This window comes from Podarcis bocagei (assembly GCF_964188305.1).
Source record: "Podarcis bocagei genome assembly, chromosome: 6".
In the NCBI taxonomy this organism is placed as follows: domain Eukaryota; kingdom Metazoa; phylum Chordata; class Lepidosauria; order Squamata; family Lacertidae; genus Podarcis; species Podarcis bocagei.
This window is the reverse complement of record NC_138130.1, coordinates 55,263,494-55,286,650: the sequence shown is the minus strand read 5'-3', so window position 1 is coordinate 55,286,650 and position 23,157 is coordinate 55,263,494. Positions and strand designations below refer to the sequence as shown.

The following is a 23,157-nucleotide window of genomic DNA, read 5'->3' as shown; positions in this document are numbered from 1 at the left end:
GGGCTGGGGGAGGGGCGGCGATGGCGCTCTGCTGGAGGGGCGCTGGAGATTATTGGGGGGGCGGAGCCCCCCCAAACGAATTTTTGAGGGGGCTCGGGCCCCCTCAAGCCCCATGGAGTCGGCACCTATGCCTGTCCAAGGGATGGCACTGTCTTCTTCTTGCTTAGTCTCTGTGCCACCTCTTGTAGAAGACAGCAGGGAGGATGGGGACAAGTATAACTCATTGGCTGTATCTATTGGCTCTGGCTCCACCTACTGTTGGTCTCCCTACTTTCCACCCTATCAGCCCCAATGGGCACCTGTCACCCTTTTTATGCACGTGGTTTGTAGTGTGTACACGTTACATTTTCTGGCATAAAGATCAATGGTTTTGAGTATACTTTTAAAAATGCAATTTGTAAAGAAGCCCCTAGAAGCATTCTAAATTAAACAGTAAATAAAGGGAGAGGAGCTGGGGCAGAGGGGGAAAGAGGAATAACTTTTATGAAATGTCCTGAAAAATTGTCAACTTGCAGAAAATGAGAAGCCTATTGGAAAGTCCTGCTTTGAATTTTTGTTTTGTTTTGTTACTGTTTTAGCTCTGAGGAAGAAATCTGTGGTAGTTGGATATCAGCAGGATGCAAATACTGAAACAACAAGAATGATAAAGTTGCCAGTATCTTAAAAATAAAAAACAAATCTAAAGTCAAAGGATACAGTTGCACAAGGGGGCACACAGTGTCACTCTAAAGGTAAGGACTTCCAAAGATAACAAGAAAGAAGAGGCTTAGCGGTGCGTTTTGTATGCTCAAATACAGTAGCATTGCTTAAGAAACAAATACTATAAACAGGGCTTGCAAGTTACGTGTGTCCTAAAAACATCTACCGGTACCTATTGGGGTCATCTTACCTTCTTACTTTATGTTTAATGACACTACATTCTGTTACAACAAATAACTTTTAGTATTTGTGGTTCAATGTAAACTTTTAATGGAGATCAGTTCTTTTTAAAATTATATCATTTGCCCCTTTGAATAGCTAGGCCACCTAGGAATCAAATGTTTCCTATTGGGACTGCCCATTCTAAGGATGAAAAAGAAGTTGAAAATTAATCCTTTTTGAAACCCAAGCCTTTTATCCAAACTCATTCAGCTGTTGCATGTACAACATTTCTCTGAGGCCCAAAGCATGCAGCTGCACCTCGGAGGTTTTTCAGGACGCTATTGTGATCAGCCAGCCAAGACACTGCTGTTTGAAAGGTGTGGTAAAGATGACAATGGAATAGGTGTGGCATCACATTAAAGCAACCTTGAGGTTTCCTTTCACTCAAGCGAGGACCTGAAACAGTTGGAAAAATATAAAACGGGGGTGTCAAGGAGGGAGGTGGATTGGAAACGGAAATGCCTTCGAAGCCAGTCAACAGGCTTGACTCAAGCACCTAGATCTGCCTTGTAACACAATCTATTCTACTGTAACATAGCTGAGCACCATAGACAAACTTGGATGCTTTCATTCCAAGTAACACGATGAAAGCCGTTTGGTAACTGAAAGGACTTGCTCCAAAGCACCATTGACATTGAAAGGATGGAATGACTTTGATGGTGGTGTTTGTTTTGTTTTTAAGATTAGATTCCTTCTATGACTCAGAGTTGTTTTTAATGTGTGGTTATTTTAAAAAAAGTTCACTGAAAGTTTTTACTGGTCCTGCTCCACAGAGAATCCTCTCTCAAACAGAAAGAATGTACAGCTCTTAAAGGAACACTGAATTAAGCTGCATAATGGAATCAATTAGAAATGGTGGATAGGAATGGAGGAGAAATTCGATTCAGTTGGTATTTAAAGCTGAATCTATTAAATTCACACTTTCTAGAACAATATGCAAACCAAAATACAGCTATTCCTTGAAATTCACTCTTACCCAAATTTTGTAATGCAGTTCTTCAAACAAGCAATGTTTACAAAAATGAATATATTAGGAGAAAGTGTGCATACAAATGAAGGTATCGGTGAAAGTAGCATACAAAAATGCCTTATATTTGAAAAAAAAAAGCTTTAAAAATGTGTACATTAGTCAAAACTGCATATGAAATGTGTTTGGGGAAATTTGTAGAAAATGCTGATGAATCCTCAAAAGCTTTTTCTTTAAATGCAAATTGCTGCAAAATGTGGAGAACTGAAGTTAGGATTGGAAAACTAAGAAACTGAGATCTTTCCATACCTAATGATGGATATGTTGATCTCCCACACAGTAACTTAGTTCTATAGCAGATGGTAGTGGTGATGAGGCAGGACTGCTGATTAGCTCTTTGAAGGAGTCATTAGTGGTACTGTATATCCACTGAAATTAATGACACTAATTTAATTTCAGTGGGTCTACTCAGAGTAAAACTTAGTTGAATGCCATCTATTGCTCCTATCTGCAGATGGATGATATCCCACTTTCCTGGCCCCACAAGAACCTCAATTTTCTTCTCATATAGGGTACACTATATTAGTATCAGCATAGGCAGACATAGAATAATTCATCCAAATTTCAATCTCACAAAATATCCTATGTACCTATAGCATTGAAGGGAGAGTGGAATGCATTACTAATACCCAAAGTCCCCTCCTCCCTAACATTCAGATGACCACAGGCAAGTAGTTAAAATCAGTAAATGCCCACATGGATTTCTCAGTAAAATACTACTGTACTGAAAAGTTATAAACGGGGAACTTTTTTAAGGAGTTAATTAAACTTCAATTTATTATTTATGTTTCCTTGTAAGTTCTCCCCCTCCCACATTATAATCTTGGGATAAGAAATTAAAAGTGTGCTTTTTTTTCCTTGTGAGGGAAGTGCCAAGTTTCCTCATTTCTTTGTAAACTTCCTCATTCCAAGTGCCCAAAATTTATTGCAGTACAGCATGTACTTGTTGGTGTACAATGAAAAGCAAGTCATGTCCTTGAAGCTGACAAGCAGCATCTGTCTTGCAAAGTATGTACTAATTCTGTCATGCATGTTTGTTTTTGCTTCATCTCAGCTATGCTTTTTAATAGTATGCTTTTGTCCATAGTATTGTATGGAAGAGAGAGAGACAGAAAGAAAGTACATCAAGAATTAATCTCTAGGTCACTTTGCAATTGATTTCAGGAGTTTCCAATTCCCTTCTAAATTAGGCTACTTAAATGAAGAAAGTAGGGTGTATGCACAGACCAGGAATGACTCTTTGAGTGACAGAATTGGGAGCAGTGCTCAGACACTGTAAACAAAGTCAGAATCCCTGCTCTATAATAACATCAGCTGGCGGGAGCTGATGGGAGTTGTAGTCCAAAACGTCTGGAAGGCACCAGGTTGGAAAAGGCTGTTCTAGACCTTCCATCTAGTAACAGCAACTTCCTGTAGCCACCTTACCTCTTGAACACCCTCCCTGGCTATCCGATCTCCTCCTCAGACAACCTCCATCCTCTCCTTAAGTGTTGTGCCATTTCTTCAGTCTTCTTTCATCCCTAATTCAAGTTGCCTGCTATTCCTCAAGGTTTTATTTTCTTAGCCCAATCCTTCCTCTAGCTTCCTTGCCTTCACCTGTTTGTCCCTTAAACTCCCTACATACCTACATACCTGGATCTCTTTTCACCCCTCCACCTGCCTGTGTGAGGTTTAATCCTAGCCAACCTGACAATTTTTTCTTGCTTTCCGGAGAGCATGGTAAACTGCTTAATTCCCTCAGCGACTGAACATTCTGTATCACTAGGTGACCAGAGCACGCCAGGCATTCCTATCTTCCACTGCCTCCTGCAGTCTGACCAAACTACGGGAGGCAGTGGAAGACAGGAATGCCTGGCGTGCTCTGGTCCATGGGGTCACAAAGAGTCAGAGACGACTAAACAACAACAGGTGACCTATGCCAGGATCTGGAGGCTTCACCAACACAAGAATAAATGCAATACAGATGGAGCAGAGGACAGAAATTCATGGACACAGACATTGCTTCATGGCACTTTTCCTTCTTCTAAAAGTGATTGATAAGCGCTATTTCAAAAAGACTGTTACTAGTTTTACCTTTGGGTCTTTATTAAACAAATCACACATGTTCAACACGTCTGTTATGGTTGTGCACCAGCCTGGACATGGATGTCTTGTTACCTACAGTGATGTAAACGCCAAAGCAGTATTGCTCAAGCTCAGAGGTTAGATTCTGTATATGCTATTTTAGAGTATCAGATCTTCCACACCTCTGCACTGTGGACACAAAAAACATTCAGACTGAACATAGGCAGTGTACAGGCAATGTTGCTAGCACTATTAAACTGAAAACTGATCCTTTTAAATTGAGTTCAGTTTGTTAGTACAGTGGTACCTTGGGTTACATACGCTTCAGGTTACAGACTTCACTAACCCAGAAATAGTAATTCAGGTTAAGAACTTTGCTTCAGGATGAGAACAGAAATTGTGCTCCGGTGGCACGGCAGCAGCAGGAGGCCCCATTAGCTAAAGTGGTGCTTCAGGTTAAGAACAGTTTCAGGTTAAGAACAGACCTCCGGAACAAATTAAGTACTTAACCCAAGGTACCACTGTATAATCATTTGAGCTTCTGCCCAGCGAAATGTAAAACCAAAGCCAAGAAGAGTAATGCTGCTGTGAAGCCTGATAATTGTTCTGTGCAACTGCTGTAATTTTAAAATGTCTCTACAGCACAATGTAGTAAGGGTGGCTATAAAAGTATGCATCTCTCTCTCTTTCCCTATGTGTGTACCACAAGCTTATTGCTTTTGCTCACCGCCAATCCCAAAATAATAGAGTTAAGGACATGCTCCCTATGTCCCTAGGAGTAATGAGCCTTACCCTGGGCAGCAGTTCTGGCTCAGACTTAGATGTATGTGGAGGGTCCAGCTAGATTAGAAAGACCAACAGCAAAAATCACAGAAGAGCATTCTTACCAAAGATCCCATCTTCACACCCCACTTTCCATTTCTTTTTAAAAAGGAAATAAATTCATTTATTACTCTGATACCAGATCCCCTTGAGAAATTTTATTCAGATTACAGAGAGACTTCCTGGTGTTGCCTTTAAGATACGATGTTATTTAAAAAGAACAAATTATCTTTGAGTTCATGGAACTCATCGTTCTTTTAAAAATATCAGTTGACTTTCTATTTCAGCTCAAGTCTACAATATTGTTGACTGCAAGGTTTTCTGGCAGGATAGCTATTTACATCCTAGCAATTATTTATTATGCAGTATTTATTTCTGCCTTTCCTGCCAGGAGCTCAAGGTGGCATATAGAGTATCCTTCCCATTTTATCTTCACAACAATCCTGCAAAGCAATTAACCCGAGATATTTAAAAAGCACTGATCAAATTGTCCTTATTGTGGCTGCTCAGATGACCAGGTTCCATGAACTGATACATATTTTAAAAAATATTTTACACCGCCCTTCAAGGCAACAGGGCTAGATTATGTCTGATAAATCCACACTTCTTCTACCATAATTTCATAGAATCATAGAGTTGGAATAGACCACAAGGGCCATTGAGTCCAACCCCCTGCCAAGCAGGAAACACCATCAGAGCACTACTGACATATGGTTGTCAAGCCTCTGCTTAAAGACCTCCAAAGTAGGAGACTCCACCACACTCCTTGGCAGCAAATTCCACTGTCGAACAGCTCTTACTGTCAGGAAGTTCTTCCTAATGTTTAGGTGGAATCTTCTTTCTTGTAGTTTGGATCCATTGCTTCGTGTCCGCTTCTCTGGAGCAGCAGAAAACAACCTTTCTCCCTCCTCTATATGACATCCTTTTATATATTTGAACATGGCTATCATATCACCCCTTAACCTCCTCTTCTCCAGGCTAAACATGCCCAGCTCCCTTAGCCGTTCCTCATAGGGCATCGTTTCCAGGCCTTTGACCATTTTGGTTGCCCTCCTCTGGACACGTTCCAGTTTGTCAGTGTCCTTCTTGAACTGTGGTGCCCAGAACTGGACACAGTACTCCAGGTGAGGTCTGACCAGAGCAGAATACAGTGGCACTATTACTTCCCTTGATCTAGATGCTATACTCCTACTGATGCAGCCCAGAATTGCATTGGCTTTTTTAGCTGCCGCGTCACACTGTTGGCTCATGTCAAGTTTGTGGTCAACCAAGACTCCTTTAAATAATACCTAATGATTATGTATGGCAGGAGTGTAAAAATGACCTAATTCTCCACATGGTAGGAGCTATAATGGGGGAAATAGTTGTTTGGCCATTCCTTTCTGGAACAGTGTGAGTGGTAATGCTGGAGGCTGCATAAGGAGGGCGAAATTGGCACTGGCAGGAGTGAAGTCTGGATCTACACATTAAAAAAAGTGTTGCCTTCTAAAAGTAGCTTACATCATTTTCAACAGCATAATTGCAATGGACAAACAGAAACAAGACAGCTGTAGAATGACGGCAACCAGTTTAATAATATGACAGCCATGCTGGTGAACTAGTTAAAAATATAAACATCCAATTTGTAAGTCTATTGTAGTGGATTCACAAAATAAGCCTTAGTTTTTTATTTCTGAAAGGCAAGTGTGCCAAAGAGGCTGAATATATTTTGCAATCAATCATAACAATAGATCACTTCTACAAAACTAGAAGCTAATATTTCACAATAATTATAATGCACATTTTATTATCCATGTTATTTGTAAACCTCAGTGGATTAATTTATCTTGTAAAAAGGAAAACAAAACTGCATACATAGCTTCATTTGGGTCTCCACTTAATGTCCTTTACACCATGAAAATGTCTTTTCAAGGCATGACTGTCAGCCCATTCAGAATCTAAAAATGAATCATCATCATTTTCTTCCAATTTCTGTTGGGGAAATAGCAAAGAAAATGTGTTTAATACTGCAAAAATGTTTACCTGCATTGTTTTCAACAGCATAAATACCACAACAAATCCTAGCTACCTTGAGTTCCTCTTGCCTTCTGTGATAAAAAAGGATCATCTGTTTGTGTTCTTCACCACTTATGACAGGCTCACGGGCTGGAGCTCCTTGTCCTTTCTGGAAAAATAAAGTAAGTTTGTACTCACTGGCACTTTTAACTATTCTGTGACATAATAAACCAAGGTTTAAGTCATTGCCTGCCAATTATCTGTGAAACTGTTGTGAAAAGATTCCTGTCCCCCATGACAGCCAGGGCCTAAATGACATTTCACAGGAGGGCACAACGAATCTTTGCAGAGGAACTTATGGTCCTTGCCTTCATACATACATCATCTATAATAATGATAAGGATTTTGCCATTATGAAATATAGAACTGAAGAAGCACAAGCAGCAGTAGAAAAAAGAATTTTAATTGGGTTTTAAGGGTGGGTGTACAAGCAACAAGCACAGCAGTATAGGAGAACTGCTGCACAAAATAAGTTATTCAGGTGCTTATTGATAAACAAAAGCCTGTACATTTATTCCAGGTCTTTTCTTACAGCAGAGACTGGGAACTGTGACCCTCTAAATATTGTTAGACACCAGCTGCCATCATCAATACTGGCTTGGGCTGATGGGAGTTGAAGTCCAACAACATCTGGAAGACCACAAATGCCATATACGTTTGTCAGGGCTGCCTCAGGTCTCAGCTCACGAAAGACCAACGCCAAGTTCTTCTTATATACAAGGACGTTTATTGCAGTTCATAGTAAGTTCCACAACCGAGGCGCGCAGCCCCCACGTCTGTTAACCTTAGACGGTAGAAGTCCCCTCTGAATCAGTCCCTCCCCTACACCAGTTTAAGAGGCTTACGCTGCTCCACCTCTTTCTCTCTTTCCTTTTCCGCAGGGTCCTTCTGCCCGCTGGGGTTCCGCTCCTTCTGGATTCTCCTGACGCTGAATCCTCAGACTGCTCTCCCCCCCTCCTGCGTGCTTTGGGACCTGGCTCCTCCTCCGGGCTCCCTGTACTTCCGCGCGCCTCCACATTTGAACTTGGTGCGCGCGCCCAACCTCTAACCTTCCTTTTGACAGTTATGCTACTCCCCTCACTGCCCTCCTCCCCTCCCGGGAGAATGGCTTCCTCTGACCCCTCCTCCTTCTCTGCTGCCGGAGCTGTTTCCCCTGACACACTGGAACCTTCCCCCCCTACGCTGCGCTCTGGTGGGGAAGCCGGCCCTGATTCCCAGCTGCCGCTTTGGGGTCCCCTGCTGGCCCCCCGCTCCTGACACTCCCCCCCTGGGGCTCCCCTTGCCCTGACCACGGGCGCCCCCTTCTGGGAATCCTCTGATTCGCTGGAGAGACTCATGGAATCCCTTGCGTCATTGTCATCCTCTTCCTCGCTGTCCTAGGATTCCTCTCCATCGCTCTCCATCTCCTGCCTTCCCTGTGCCTCTGTCCCTGTACCCCTGACAACGTTTTTTATAATCATCGGATTCACTCAAAAAGGCTTCCTATACTTCAAAAACAACTTGAGATCAAGTAGTACATCTCTAGTACCCCCTGTCATGTGTGCCTCAAGGGGTGATATAGTAAAAATTAATTCTTACACTGCACCCAGGTTAGAAAAATAGCTATTCTTGGTCCAATGAGTATGGTGCCATGGTTTGTTCCAAGACACTAAAAGAGAAATGAAATACACTGAAATGTATCAAGAGTTTCACTCACTTTCTGTATCTTCACAATAATTTTGGTTTTCTCATTTTTGCCCACATAGTCAGAAAGCTGCTTTGTTCTCTTCAGTTCTTTTGCTGCCCACCACAGTTGTGCCTCTGGTTCCTCAATAACCTCAAGTGCAGCCTATGACAAATTAAGTCATGAAATGCTTAGCGGTTTCAACAAATATACCAGCCTGATCTCCAGATGTTTTGGACTACAACTTCCATTGGCCCCGGTCAGCACAGAATTACAGTCCAAAACATCTGGAGGACACCAGGAAGGTTGAAATACACAGATTGCAGATTAAACTTTTTCAGAGCAGTGGGAACAACTTGTCTAACAGACAGATATCCATTTCATCACTAAAAACTAAACAAATATAATGACTAAGACAAACTTTGCAGTGTAGGAAACTGTCCCTCCACCCTTTAAAAAAATAATAAACAGGTACAAAATCCATTGCTGGTGATGGAAAGTAAACACTCTCAAAGAGTGCACATATTCAGTTATTGGTGAACTACTACTATGCAGAGGGTATAGCCTCACTATTTTTTTTAAGTGAATCATGAATTAAAATAGGCAGCTTTAAGTACAACATCATCACTGATTTTTGTTTATCAAGTGATTGATTCTGTGAGATGACAAGCACTGGGATCTAAGGGTACACAGATTTCATTGTGACAGGAAATCAGTTCTAATTAATTAACTGTATTCTTGCTAAATTTTTATTTATGTGTGATGTGGTATCAGTTTCATCAATACAGACTTCAGCATTTATGTTCCAATTTCAAATCCATTTTTAAGATGGATCTTAAACAAATAAACTGTGTTATCCTAGAAAAAAAGGTAAATGGTAATTAAAGGGAATTTTATGGTTTCTAACAAATGTTTATTAACTCACTGAATTTTCACAAACCTGAAATCATTATAATATACTACCTCCCCCTGCCTTTCAAAAAATAAGTCTGCAGAAATGGTTACTTGCCCTGCAGTATACAGGGAAGGGAAAGGACACCTTGGTCCCAGTCTCTAACCAGAAAAACAACTGCAGCAAGAGGAAAAGCCATTTTTAATTCAAAACATATTCAGTTGTAAAAATCACTTAGTTACCTTTAGGATGGAGCAGGATATAAATCAAATAATTATACGAATAACACACAAATACTACATGTTCTGCAAAAGCCCCAACTTTTTAATTCCAGGAAGGGCAACATTTTTAAAACTAGAAACCATGTAACCCAAGTAAATCATTACATGAGTTCCTGACAGATCTTCTTTATCTTCAAACTCCATTCTAATTGGGTCATATGGAGGGAGCCCCATTGGGTAAACAATCATTACAGCTCCTCGGAGCTGGTCCAGTGCATCTTTCACCATATCCTTATTAACACACACATTGGCTTGCACTTGTTTCTGAAATACAGACAGAAGACATTTAATTTAACAAACCAACAAAGCACAGAGGAAAGAATGTTTTCCTTGCAGTTCACAATGTGACTCAGCATGACATTTGAGGAAAGCCAAGTAACAAAGAAAGCCACACTTAGCTTTTCTGCCTGATACATAAAGGATCAAATGTTTGTTTTACTGTACGCAATATTGGCTAAGATAAAAATGAAATCTCTTGTCAAAGATTCTATTTAAAAGATCTGTGGCAGATATGTATAAGACCCAGACTTGCAGTCAATGCAAATTTGGATGCAGAATCACCTCTTTTATGCAGTATTTACCATTTTTTCCAAAGTGATAAAAGTTTCTGGAGCAAGCCAGCAGCATGGTTTACTCAGAGGACAATAAAAGGCTCACCGACCACTAAGGGGGGAAATCGAGCATTTGCTCCGCTTTTCCACTAAAATTAATATAATGTATAGATTTACATTATATATTTTAACGGACTTTTAATTCACAACTCCACCCTCAAAATGAAATGAGAAGCTAGGAGAAGAGAGACTCCTTGTGGACAATACCTTTATTTCTACTCCATGAGATATTTTTGATTGGGAAGAATGGAGGGGGGCGGGATTAAACATCTACAAACTGTTTTTTCTATACAACTATTCAAAAGAAACTTAAAATATACAACAGTCAGTAAGGTCAAATATTCTACAAAGCTATTGATATTTCTAATCCACACCGCCAAGCCATGGAGTGATATTCTTGATTGGCTTGCAATGTGACACTGCCACAGCTACACTGGAGTGGCAACCATTACTCATGCTGCTGATTTTGTTCACACAGAGATCTTTATGACCTTTGAATAGGTACGTTAACATGAGCTGTTTGATAAAATTAAATCCAAATTTTAAAATGTTAATTAATTGCCTCAAATGCCATACAAAAAAATAGAAGTATCTTACCTTAGATATTAGTGCCTTGGCTTCTTCTACTGTTGCTTTTAAAACCTGTTTCATTTTTTCATTTGGAGCTTAAAATAAGAAATCTGCATTTAATATGATATGGTATTATATGCAGGCTGACTATATAAAAAGCAATATTTTTACATAAAATGTTGCTGCTGAAAATGTCTCTCTTAAGCCAGGCATCATTAAACCTCATATTCTTATTCATTCCAAGCAGACCCATTGATATTATTGGCATTTTTTTAATTTTTAAAAATATAATATATACATTTAGTAACCATAAAGACTGCCTTGTATGTTAAATTTTGCACCTATTTATTGGCATAAAATAATCTGAATGTCATTTCTGAATGGTGCAGACAGAGAATTGGTTCTAAAGAAGTGCAAATGATATTCCACCGATACAGCAGTGCTTTCCTGATTTCAGCTACTCTGCAGCCTCTGGAAGACCCTTTGAAATGGGCTGAAATGGTGGAAAAGGGGTGTGAACAAATGGAAGTGACTTTTAGCTGCAAAGAGAACTTCTGAATTCAGATCATGAAATGCACAGCTTTTGTTAGACGAATTCAAGGCTCATCTAATGCTAAAAGATTGAAGAGCCCCTTTCCTAGCACTACTGCTTCATTTTAGGCAATCAATTTAAGTTTTCTTGCTGGCTGCATGTACTTGTACTTTATAACAGCTCACTTATCCAGAACATAATAGCTACATTGTCCCACTGTATTTTGCTACTGACGTTGAACTCAGCTTGCCAGAATATAGCGCTAAGTATAAAAAACAGGCACACTTTTTGGATTCAATAGAAAGGTCCCGAGTATGGTTTTTATATACCCTTGCAAATATGTAAGTCTGATAATGAAAATAACATAACGAGCATTATTTACATAATCTACAGTCATTTTTCAACATGAAAAAGTATGCAGTATCAAAATACCAAATAAATTTCTTATAGAATTCTCTCTTGGCTAATTATATACAAAAAAGTCATGGATGCTTAAGGTACATTGATTTACCATGGCCATTTCTTCGTCCAATTTCATCTTTTTTAAAGACGCTTCCGCCGCTTGGAATACATTTTTCTGCCCATTCATCCTTCAGCTTCAGCTCTTCTATTTGCTCATCTGTCAGACCTTGCATGTTAGGAGGTAAGAAAATACCATGTTCTGCCAGTGTTTCTATTTCTATAAAAAACAAAATCAGAGAATGGGATAAGATTATGTCAATGACCCTTTATTTATTTAAATTATTTAAGAAAAATCATACACCTCTTGATTTTAATAAAAACTTCAAAGCAATTTACAAAAATCCAACATTACAATTATCAATAAAAACAATTAAAAACAGGTACAGTCATACCTTGGAAGTCAAACAGCTTAGTTACCGAACATTTTGGCTCCTGAACGTCTCAAACACAGAAGTGACTGTTCTGGTTTGCAAACTATTTTTGGAAGCTGTACGTCCGACGTGGCTTCTGATTGGCTGCAGGAACTTCCTGCAGCCAATCGGAAGCCGCACTTTGGTTTTTGAATGTTTTGGAAGTCGAACGGACTTCCGGAACGGATTCCGTTTGACTTCTAAGGTAAAATGTATTTTAAAAACATTCAAAACTAAAACCAACAATAAACTAAAAAGAGATAAAAGCACACATAATTTCTTCATGTCTGGCTAGGCATGCTTAAAGAGAAATGTTTTAAGCAGGCACCTTTGGCTCTCTTATTTGGCAGAGATTGCTAAATATCTGAAAAACAAAAATTGGGCTGTTGTAGAATTAGAATATTAGCTTAAATTATATCCTACAGACACAATTTAAGAAGTTTATTGTTCCTTCTTCTATGAATCCTATGTGGGTAATTCAAAGAACCATTAAAAGGCTTTTACTTTATTTTATTTTATTAAAGATAGCAATTCCTAACAGAAAGAAACACCAAACGGTCAGCAAATTTACGCAGCTCGTCAGTGCCATCAAAAACACTAACCCTTGCATGGCATAAGTAACCCATAGGGATTAGGAAGGAAGCATTGCCATAGAAAATGCTCATTTTCCACAAGAAAGTTGGGGTGGGTAGGAAGGCAAATGGATACATTTCACACCTGCACAAACACGATGAACTTTGAGCCTTCCATTGTAGATCTTGGCCACTTCCTGTGTTAAATCTTCAATGGAAATGCTGCCTGTTGCCTCCAGCAGAAATTGGCTCTCATCACTATTCTTCACATGGAGCAAAACCATTTCTGCAAAAGCAGAGAAACACAGACAAATACTAAAGAAAATGTGTCACCATTTATCAGACAAGAACAGGAAAAAGGTGTCAAGAACCTTGCAAATAAACATTTTGAGAAACTGACTATGAGAGCCAAACACTATAGACAGGAAATTTGTCCGATACCAAGTTTACAGTTGCACAGTTTCAAAGCAACATAAAAGGAAATAAAGTCCCCTAGCCTCCAAAACAGGACCAGAATGTCAAAGGTTCATTGCGAGGCTTGAGAATAAATAAGAGTAAGCAAGAATAGCAGTAATTAATAGGTAAGAACTTCAGAGTTTGGGGGAAATAATTTCCTTCCTTTCCTTCCTAAGAATGTGCCCAAGCACAAGGTTTCAGATCTGTTTCAAAAATAAACAGAACCTCTACTATGGGGCACATAGTTCACTGAAGTCTTGGTTGCAGGGATGCTCAGAATCCTATCCCTCCCTGGAATTCCACACTAAAAGGTCCTAAAATGCCAAACCCTACCCTAGTCACTTAGGATGATGAGGATATGGAAGCTGTTGTATAATTATTTGTTGTATTTAAAAATCCTACAGCTAAGTGTGGTATAGAGACCATTCCATAAAATGGCACAGACTCCGCCTTATTTTGTAGGTTAAGGGTTGTTATTGTTTTTAAATCAAAGTTATTGTTACATTGCATTAAGCTGTGATATTCTGAGATCACTTTCTATACAAGATTCCTTTTATAATAAGGGTAATTGTAGCTCTTGATTTAAGCCAAGGCTCATTCTCCAAAGCTATGAACTGTGCCTTAGAGCCTAGTTTCACTAGAAGTTCCATACCATGAAACATGGAAAGTAAACAGTGCCTCTGAGCATATACAGTTTCCTTGTTTCACTTCTTAATTTGCACCTACTAAACCTTGACATCCATTCTACATTTATGCCAACCCAGGTGGTAAGGCTTCTTCCCCAATGGTGCATACTGTTTTTGTCAAAAAAAAGTTCAACAACTTTGGGGCTTGTCAAAAAAAGTTTTGGGATCTTCCTAAAAAAAACCTTAGCAACTTTTGGGGTGTCCTGGTTTTTACTTTTTGGCAACCCTATTTTAAGGAACTGTAGACTCAGCAGCCAAATATTACTTTCCTCGATTTTCCTTCTAGAATCTGTAAACCTTACCCATCTCCCCTAACTCCGAAAAAACTGCTTGTAAAAAAAAAAAGTATTTTAAAAGTGTAAATTGGGCTCTTACTTGAAAGTGACTCATTTGCTCATTCCAGTTTACAAAATGTAACCTCTGCTGGCTTTTCTCAGATGCTGCAAAGGATGTAAAATGGCATGTGAGGTTGCTACAGAAAAGTTCCAGCCTCTGATCTTTTACAACCAAGGTCTAGCCTTGTGCTTTTTACGCAGCAGGTACCTGTGAGTTGGAGGAACACAACTGGTGGCAAATGACGTGCATTAATAAATATGGGGAAAGCAGAAGAGTGGGTCTTCCAGTATATTCTGTGGCCACATTGGTGCGAGGCTGGGTTAAGGGATTGCAACTGAGCTGGTGTGAGGTCGCCACCTTTCCTTTCCTGACAAGATGTAGCTTCTTCCTTCCTTTTCTTTTTTGGAAATCAGCCCACGAGTCGGCAGCTGTCCCTTCCCCATCACCGCCTCTCCATCCTGGAGGAGGCGAAGCTTCCTGATCTAGAAGCCCTTTATAAAAGGCCCAATAACTCTCCAGGTCTTACAGGGCTCTTGAGCCTTTTAAACAGAGAAAGCAGGAAAACCGCGAGTGCACGAGGGAGGTGGGGAATCGGGAAATCTAGGAACCGGGAACCAACTTCAAGCTTTGGAAATAAGCGGCCGGGTTGAAGGAAGCTCTTCCTGAAACAACTGCCGGTAGAAAGATGAAGAAGAAAGATGAAGGGGGGGGGGGGCTCGTCCACTCAGCGGCTCCGCCCCTTCAACGGTTCCTTTCGTTTCTATGGAAACCAACCGACGCACGCAAAGCAGCGCGCGCGAGCGGCTCCTTCGGCTTCCTGTCTTCCGCAGCGGCCCCCCAAGCTCCCAAACCCCGCTCACCTGAATCGTCGCGTAGGAAAAGCCCCTCAAGCCAACTTCCCGCTCTTCGTTCGCCGCCGTCGCCAAGGCTCAATTCGGTGCTCTATAATAGCAACTTCGGCGACCCAGGAAGTGTTCCTCACCCGACCAATCGCGCAACGCGAAGGCTCGCGGCTTCGCTGTCACTCAGCACTAGCCCCGCCCACCCCAGGGAGGAGGTGTCGAGAACGGGGCCGTTTTTAAAGGGCCCGCGTCCTCCTTAAGGCGCGCTTTGCTAGCGGGAGGAGGACGTCGAGGTTTGGCTGGAGCGCTGAGCAGCACTTGGCCCGGGGGAAGCGTGGCCAGCTCCGCCCGAAGGGGAAGACCCGGCCGCGGAGCGAGGACGATGAGCGTACTATATTATATATATATATAATTGTCCAGTAGCAGCTTAAGAGACCAACCAAGTTTGTTCTTGGTATAAGCTGTCGTGTGCTTATTTTTTCAGATCTGAAGAAGTGTGCATGCACACGAAAGCTTATACCAAGACCAAACTTAATTGGTCTCTAAGGTGCTACTGGACAATTTTTATATACCATATTTCGACTGAGTCATACCAACCAACATGGCTACCTACCTGAATATTTCTAGAAAGGCAAAGATATTGATGCTCATTTGCCAAAATGGGGAGAAGCAGGTAGGTGTGTGAAAATGAACGACAGTGCGGCTGGGTTGGGGGCATAGGCGCCGACTCCATGGGGCTTGAGGGGGCCCGAGCCCCCTCAAAAATTCGTTTGGGGGGGCTCCGCCCCCCCAATAATCTCCGGCGCCCCTCCAGCAGAGCGCCATCGCCGCCTCTCCCCCAGCCCAAAATGCACAGGGTCGGGCTGCATGCCTCCTGACCTCCCTCCCGAGCAAAAGCTCCACCCACTTTATTTGCATATTCACGAGCTTATTTATTATTCATGAGCTTTCCCGGGGCCCCCCCAATATTTTTTATAAGTCCGCATCCCTGGTTGGGGGGGAGGAGAGAAAAGGATCCATGGGCATTTCACGTGCGCAGGGTGGTGGTGATCAACACCAACAACTGGGGGACACTGGCCTGCGAACGCTCCATTTGGAGAACAGCCTTTACCAAAGGTGTCATGGGCTTTGGAAACTCTTGAACTCAGTACGCAAGGGAGAAATGTGCTAAGAGGAAGGCACACTTGGCAAACCCTCACCGTGATCAACTCCTGCCCGGAAACCAATGTCCCCACTGTGGAAGGATATGTGGATCCAGAATTGGCCTCCACAGTCACTTATGGACACACTGTTAAAACTCTGTTCATGAAGTCAATCTTATACGGCTACAAGTGATGGCCAAAGAAGAAAAAGATAGATGATCAACCAACTCTGGAAAGGGTTGTGCATTCCGGCATAAGGGACAAGGTGTGCTGCCTGGGAGAGCTATTCACTTTTCTCTCAGGAAGCCTAGGAGGCATGTTTGTGTTGACGTCCACCCCTTCCTGGCCAGAGGTAGCCTAGCCAACATTATCTACGTTCTGGTGTCTTTTGAGGTTGGCAGTGCATGTTGTTGCATGGGGCTTCCCTTGAAGACCGTTCAGGAAATGCAGCTGCTCCAGAACACTGCAGTTGAGTTGCTTTACTTGCCAACAGGAATCACGGAAGAGATCTTACCCTTGCCTGTATTGAAACAACCACAGTGGCTCCCAGTGGGTTTCCAAGCTCCATTCACAGGGCTGGTCTTAATCCATATACAGTTTAAGACTGACCCAGGTAGCTGTTGGGCCTCCAGCTGCCATACCTAGGCCTCTGTCCACCAGTCCAAAGATGTGTGAATTGAGTAAGAATACCTCATGACAACGGGATGCGGGTGGTGCTGTGGGTTAAACCACAGAGCCTAGGGCTTGCTGATCAGAAGGTTGGCAGTTCGAATCCCCGCAACGGGGTGAGCTCCCATTGCTTGGTCCCTGCTCCTGCCAACCTAGCAGTTCGAAAGCACATCAAAGTGCAAGTAGATAAATAGGTACCGCTCCAGCGGGAAGGTAAACAGCGTTTCCGTGCTGTGGTTCGCCAGAAGCGGCTTAGTCATGCTGGCCACATGACCTGGAAGCTGTACGCCGGCTCCCTCGGTCAATAAAGCGAGATGAGCACCGCAACCCCAGAGTTGGCTACGACTGGACCTAATGGTCAGGGGTCCTTTTACCTTTACCTCATGACAATAAAAGGCTTCCCTCTCTCACTGGCACCTCTGTTATTTGCTCTGCAACTGAGCATAGTGCAGTAACCCTAGATGTATCTGAATTAAAAAAAAACCCCAACCAACTAAGCTTTTCTTTGCAGGAGAAATCTATGTCCATTCCTAAAGGGGCAAGAATGTCAGGCCACAAGAGAAAACCAAATCTTGACACAGTCAATGAATGGATATTATATTCTGAAAGATTGATATATTTATTTAATTAATGCAACACCACATTTCACAGGATATGTATGGAATATTGTAGACCACCGAGTTAATACTGTCATTTTGCATTGGATATAGTCAAATATTGTGTACCACAAGCAATAATTTGTTACACATTAACAAAGCAACTTGCCACAGGGAACACACTCCATGAAATATATAGCTTTTTTTTTTTTTTTACATAGTTTGTAAATTTGACGCCACTTGTAAATTACTTTTAGCAATATATTATGATTGTTAACTATTTATCCTATACTTGTAGATACTTTGTTGCAATTTTGGTGGTACTTTGCTGCCAGATTCTGTAATCTATTGAAGGTGTATGGGGGCTTGTATTTTAAATATGTTATAGAAAAACTGTAATAATTGAAAATAAAAATCTAAACAAGGTCTACATATCACTGAACTGTAATTTGCACTAACTTTCCAGAACACAGTTGCTTTGCTAACATAAAATTATTCCAAAGCACTATCACACAGATGTTAATAATCAAGAGTTTTAACGAGTTAAATCACATACTGAAGCACAAAGGTTATAGTACCACTGATGTTTTAAGATGTACAAGTACTTTTAAATGAACTTCACTGTAAAAGCACAATACAGAAGTCACTGTATTTACTGATCTATCCAACTGTAGATAATGGTTATGCACTGCAAGCTGGGATGATTTATAGAAATATGATGGGATAGTAGTAAATAATTTAGAAATGTAATTTTATTTTTGCTGCTCCATGGAAAGCTGTGCTTCACTTAGATGCTACCAAAAGGCAGAGACTTTGCTAACAGAGTCAACAGAAGAACAGACAGGTTTGGCGAGGCCCTTCTCAAAAAAGATTTTTCACAAGCTTTTAAAAAAGCAATCAATATAAATAGCTGTGACAATGTGTATAAGAGAATCTATAGCTTGCCTAATGACGTATCATTGAAAACACTAGTGTTTCCTTCATGACACCAAAATACTACAAATGACATTTGTTGCAAAAACCATGGGGGACAGGACCATTTGCAAGTTTACAAAGCATTGTGCAAACAGGAACAGATTTAGCCTCCATAAACATCACATGTGGCATTGACAGCTTCTGTCTGTGGGGAGAACAGTGATGCATCTAAAACAGTACAAAACAGAACAGTACAAAAACTATCTGTTGAAGCCCAATTTAAGACACAAGCACTCCTATACATAATAAGGGAGGAGGCAAACAAAACTGAAATGCATGGACCACATAGCAGATTACTCAGATTTTTGTATCAAAACTGACTACATTGTATTGAGTCATGAAATTTTGCTCTTCAAGTTAATAACAAAGATTCATATTTTTCTGAAATGAAAGTTCCTTAATAGTAGTATCCAAAGCAAAAGTTGAATAACTGGATTATAAGTGACCACAATATTTCCCATGTGTGCAAAATAATAGTACATAGGCAGTTGCAGGTAAAATATATTACTATATGCTGTGTACTTTTAAAAAAATCTTTCGACTCTTTGTGGAATTCACCATTACAAATCTTCATAAACCTCTGGTATATAACATTTCCCCAACATTACCCTTAAACAGTCATTAATTAAACTTTGGCAGTTCTTTGGTAAATACTTATAAATATACCAGTTTTCGGCTACTGGAAGTGACTCTAAGTTCTACCAGTCAGGAGGGTATTTAAAATAGTATTTAAAATATTTTGTAATAAATAAATTTATGTGCACTAAAAGGATAAAATGGTGCTCATGTGTTGTATTTAAATTAATTGGTGGGAACTTCTAATTTTGAGCTTGAGTCCTGTGGATTAAAATGGGATTTAAATATGCATAAACTTCCCTGCATTGTGCCCTATTAGTAGTGGCATAATAAAATCACATGTGGAATTAGCTTTGCGAAATACCATATATACACATACACCTTTAAATTTTGTACATAGTGACATATTTAAAGTTCAGTGCATCTGACAAAACTATTGCACACAGAATTACATCAATGCCCAATTCTAGGAGATAATACTCTTAGCAAACAAGTTTAAAGAATTTATCTTTCAGTAAAATCTTGTGTTGATAAAACCTTAGGTACCTGGGAAGGGCGTGCAGTCGATTTAGTGCTATTGGACCTGGGCGGTACAGGAGGTGCAGGTGGGGGTCTTGCTGGCAAAGGACAGAAAGAATCAGAGCTTCTGTTCCAGTCATTGTAAATGGCAGAACCTGAGCCAAATATATTTTGTTCAGTGCCCAGGGAACTTGGAAAAGAAGTTGCTTTCATGGAACTTGCTCTTTTTAACTCAGTGTGATTGTCCGGTGACTTTAACTTCATCACACAACCCTCTTCATCAAATGTTACCCATCCTCTTGGTTTTACACTGTTCACTATAGAAGATGTGTTTTGCAAACTGAAATTGTCTTCAAATGCATTAACATAAAACGAAGCCTTGCTTTTATGAAGAGGTGGGAAAGGATGAGCAGCAGGTCCTTCGGTTGAACAATGTGAAGTAGCTCCAGATTCTTGGGTTTCTGTTCTAAATGGATTTCCAGCAGTAACAGTTTCTTCGGTGAATGGATTTGTGCTGTTTAGTCTGGGAGCAAATGGATTTGGAGAATTGCACATACGTTCTTCATGTTTACTATATGTTGGAATAAGTGGCATTGCTGGCATGCAATTTATGTTACTTAAAGTATTAAAATTGTCTGTTGCAGAAGGCAACTTTGTCAGCTTCTTTTGGTTTAAAGGTACAACCGGTGACATTCGGACTGATGACTGAATCTTGGATGCAGAAAGCAGCTGAAAGGACAGATCTTCAAAAGGATCATTGTTTAGCTGTGTTTCAAGCTGAATGGCATGAACTCCATTTGCTCTAATCTGAAAAGTAAATAAAGTGCTCAAACATGTCACTTGGCTGTGAAACAGCATTTCTTCATTGTCCATGGCATAAACAGTGGATCTTGCATTTCCTAATTTATGCTTGCTTTGTTATTTTAAAAGTCCTGTTTGATTTATTTTATAATCAAAATATTTTTTAAAACCCCCACTGCCCTTTCATTGGCAAAATAGACACGTGTAGACCTACAAAGAATTTTATTTATCCCCCATTAACTGATAACAATTGTAATGTTTCAGATTTCTGAACACAAAAGAACAGTACATCTCTACTGGAAAAAACCATTATGCTTTATTACTTGAAGAACTAAAATAGTATATAAATAATTAAATGTAGTCACTTTCACATGCAGAAATGGATGATGTTATTATGAAGTTTTATCACAATGAAAATGTTAGTAACATTCTATGTTTTAAAATGGCACTAGTGTCTTTAAATACTATAAATTGTTTTTTGTTTTTTTACTGGGCCAAAATAGAAAGATTTGGGGAGAAATTCAACATTGCGCTAAGGCAATCATTCGGTCAGGGCAAGTATTTTGCCTTGGCAGACTCAATGACCCCTCCTTCTCCTTCCCCTGTGTGCTATTCTGGGGATTCTCTCGATACCCCCCCTCCAAGCCAAAAGGGGAGCATGGCAGGAGGAAAGCCCCATTACACAATAAAGTCCATGCACAGGGTTTCTGCTGGCAGGTCTCATTAGTTGAATCCTGCCCTTCATTGAACTTCCAGATAAATTTTAATCATTTGGAAATATTCCTGCACAAGACAGAGGTGTTTTTATTATCCTAGGCATTTGGACAGTGCTAATGGCCTAGCATTTGGTCATTTATTTTTGGCAGTTCTTCCTTATGTGGGTGTTATGGTTATTTTATGTAATTGGGTAATTTTTAGAGATGAACACTTAGTGTGTTTGTTTTGTTTTAATGAATTTTTATTGCATATTGTCCATGTAAATTGGTTCAAAACTCATTTGCCAGAGTGGACTGGAGGACATTGACTTCTCCCACTCAACTGGATGGGCAGGGCCTTTCAAGTCTTTTTCCTCCTCTGAAAGGGAGAGAAGCCTTCCAGTTCTGCCTTGCCTCTGTTCAGGACAATCCAGTCAGATGGGCAGGGTACACATAATAAATTTGTTGTTGTTAGGATGGATGGGTCTTTTTCTCCTCTGGGAAGAATCTCAGTATTTTAGCTAATATGCACTCAATGTCTTCCAGTTGACTCTTCACCAGAAATTCCTAAGACTAATATCTGGTTATTTGTGGGAAATGATACATGAACTTAATAAATCCAATCAAAAGTATTTCTCACCATTTTAAACTGAAATAGAACTTATCAAGAATGGAGACAAAAGAACAGGCCTCAGTCCTAATAGAGAGACTTGAGGATGTCCCCTCACACACACACCCAAGATAATATTACGACATGACATGCACCTGAGGGGTTTGGCAAGTTCAGTACCCAACCCAGAATGCTGCCATGTTGAATCAATTTCCACCAACCTGGCTCCCTCACCCAGCATAGGGATGAAAAGAAGGCTTCCCAACTGCAGGGGGTACCCTTATACATAGAATCAAAATTCTCCTCATATTTAAGACACATTCTACATTTTTCATTTCTTCCAGTAATTAAGACCGTAATCCTAAACACACCTAAGAGTAAGCTCCAATGAACTGACTTCTGAGTGACTATGCCTATTCTAGTGTAAGAGTAAATTTCCATGTTTTTACATATATTAGACATACGCCAATCCTATATCGTTTTATATTCAACAATTCTAAACACAAAGTTTTAAATCTGAAGATCCATTTTATACTTACCTAAACCGCCTGCTTAAAATAATAATAAATCAATGTTGCCAATGTCCAAGTATAACCATGTTTAACTACAGAATAAATGTAAATCAAATGCAATTTTGCATATGGCACATGGCATGCTATGTTTATGGTGTAATTTAAAAATACCAAGACCCAAAAGAGCAGCACCACTGCTTTGTAGGTTTTAATTGAATGTGCTTAGTAAGTTGCATTGATCTCAGAAGCAAACCGATTTAAAACTAGCTTCATATTAAAACTAGAAATAGATATATTTTATTCTAAAAGGGCAGCTTTCTTTTCACGAACTTTTGAGTGTGAGAGAGATGAAATCAATGTTACACTTTTTGCCGCAATATTCATTTTGTTTCATAAAGTAGTCTTGTTATCAGGGTTGAGTAGTGTTTAAAAGTTTCAGAAAAAGGGACCAAATTAAGTACTTCCCATAGCAGTGGTTCTCAAAGTGTGAGGCAGACCTCTTGGTGAGGTGCAAGTGAGGTTTCCAACTTCATCATAAGGCAATGTTTGTGGATTTTTAGGTATTTTAGTGTCCTGTATTTGGACCCTCCCCTCTGATTTCTGGCAACAATCAGACATTTATTTTAAAAACTTCTTTATGCTGTTTTCTTCATTTAAGGAGAGGCTTACTTGGCACAGTTTGAGAACCCTTACTCTACAAGGCCATAGCATACCAAGCTAAATAAGGTGCTTTATGTCAATAATATGCTACAGAAAGCAAGAATGAAACTATGGCATGTCTGCCTATATATGCAGGCAGGTGATTTCAATGCAAGTGCAGATGTATGAAGCAAAATTGTTCATACATCTTTTTTGCTACA

At 40.2% G+C, this 23,157-nt stretch overlaps 2 protein-coding genes and 2 long non-coding RNA genes across 21 annotated transcripts in view; 2 read left to right on the top strand and 2 right to left on the bottom strand.

The window, feature by feature from the left end:
* Window positions 1-519: 519 nt before the first annotated feature.
* Window positions 520-15,361, bottom strand: LOC308589944 (cilia- and flagella-associated protein 298). 8 transcript variants are annotated; one of them, XR_014009565.1, is made up of 10 exons: window positions 15,221-15,358; window positions 13,028-13,168; window positions 11,950-12,117; window positions 10,934-11,001; window positions 9,831-9,989; window positions 8,586-8,717; window positions 6,903-6,998; window positions 6,689-6,805; window positions 4,805-4,852; window positions 520-626 (listed from the first exon to the last, which is right to left on the bottom strand). XR_014009565.1 is itself a non-coding variant. In XM_081199539.1 (9 exons), the coding sequence occupies exons 3-9, from the start codon at window positions 13,164-13,166 to the stop codon at window positions 6,695-6,697; spliced, it is 873 nt and encodes a 290-aa protein (XP_081055665.1). In that variant the 5' UTR covers window positions 13,167-13,168; window positions 14,400-14,464; window positions 15,221-15,353; the 3' UTR covers window positions 6,385-6,694. The 8 variants fall into 8 exon arrangements, 5 of the variants coding, with proteins under 5 accessions (XP_081055665.1, XP_081055664.1, XP_081055667.1 ...); XR_014009566.1 differs by lacking the exon at window positions 520-626 and adding an exon at window positions 4,013-4,201; XR_014009567.1 differs by lacking the exon at window positions 520-626 and adding an exon at window positions 4,013-4,196.
* On the top strand, window positions 1,324-4,818 carry LOC308589958. Its single transcript, XR_014009582.1, has 3 exons — window positions 1,324-3,713; window positions 3,857-4,299; window positions 4,528-4,818. It is a non-coding gene; the product is annotated as an uncharacterized lncRNA (long non-coding RNA).
* A 174-nt stretch (window positions 15,362-15,535) lies between the features above and the next one.
* The window catches only part of LOC308589950, a 32,712-nt gene continuing 25,090 nt past the window's right edge, over window positions 15,536-23,157 (top strand). For both annotated transcript variants that reach the window (XR_014009571.1, XR_014009572.1), the window contains exons 1-2: window positions 15,536-15,590; window positions 15,840-15,875. This is a non-coding gene — a long non-coding RNA (uncharacterized lncRNA). The remainder of the gene's footprint in view (window positions 15,591-15,839; window positions 15,876-23,157) is intronic.
* Window positions 17,609-23,157, bottom strand: part of SYNJ1 (synaptojanin 1) — a 45,668-nt gene continuing 40,119 nt past the window's right edge. For 8 of the 10 annotated variants that reach the window (XM_081199500.1, XM_081199496.1, XM_081199504.1 and 5 more), the window contains one exon: window positions 17,609-20,486. In XM_081199500.1, the coding sequence (XP_081055626.1) occupies window positions 19,665-20,486 (822 nt within the window). In that variant the 3' untranslated portion in view covers window positions 17,609-19,664. The remainder of the gene's footprint in view (window positions 20,487-23,157) is intronic. The other 2 variants (XM_081199505.1, XM_081199497.1) reach the window with 1 other exon arrangement.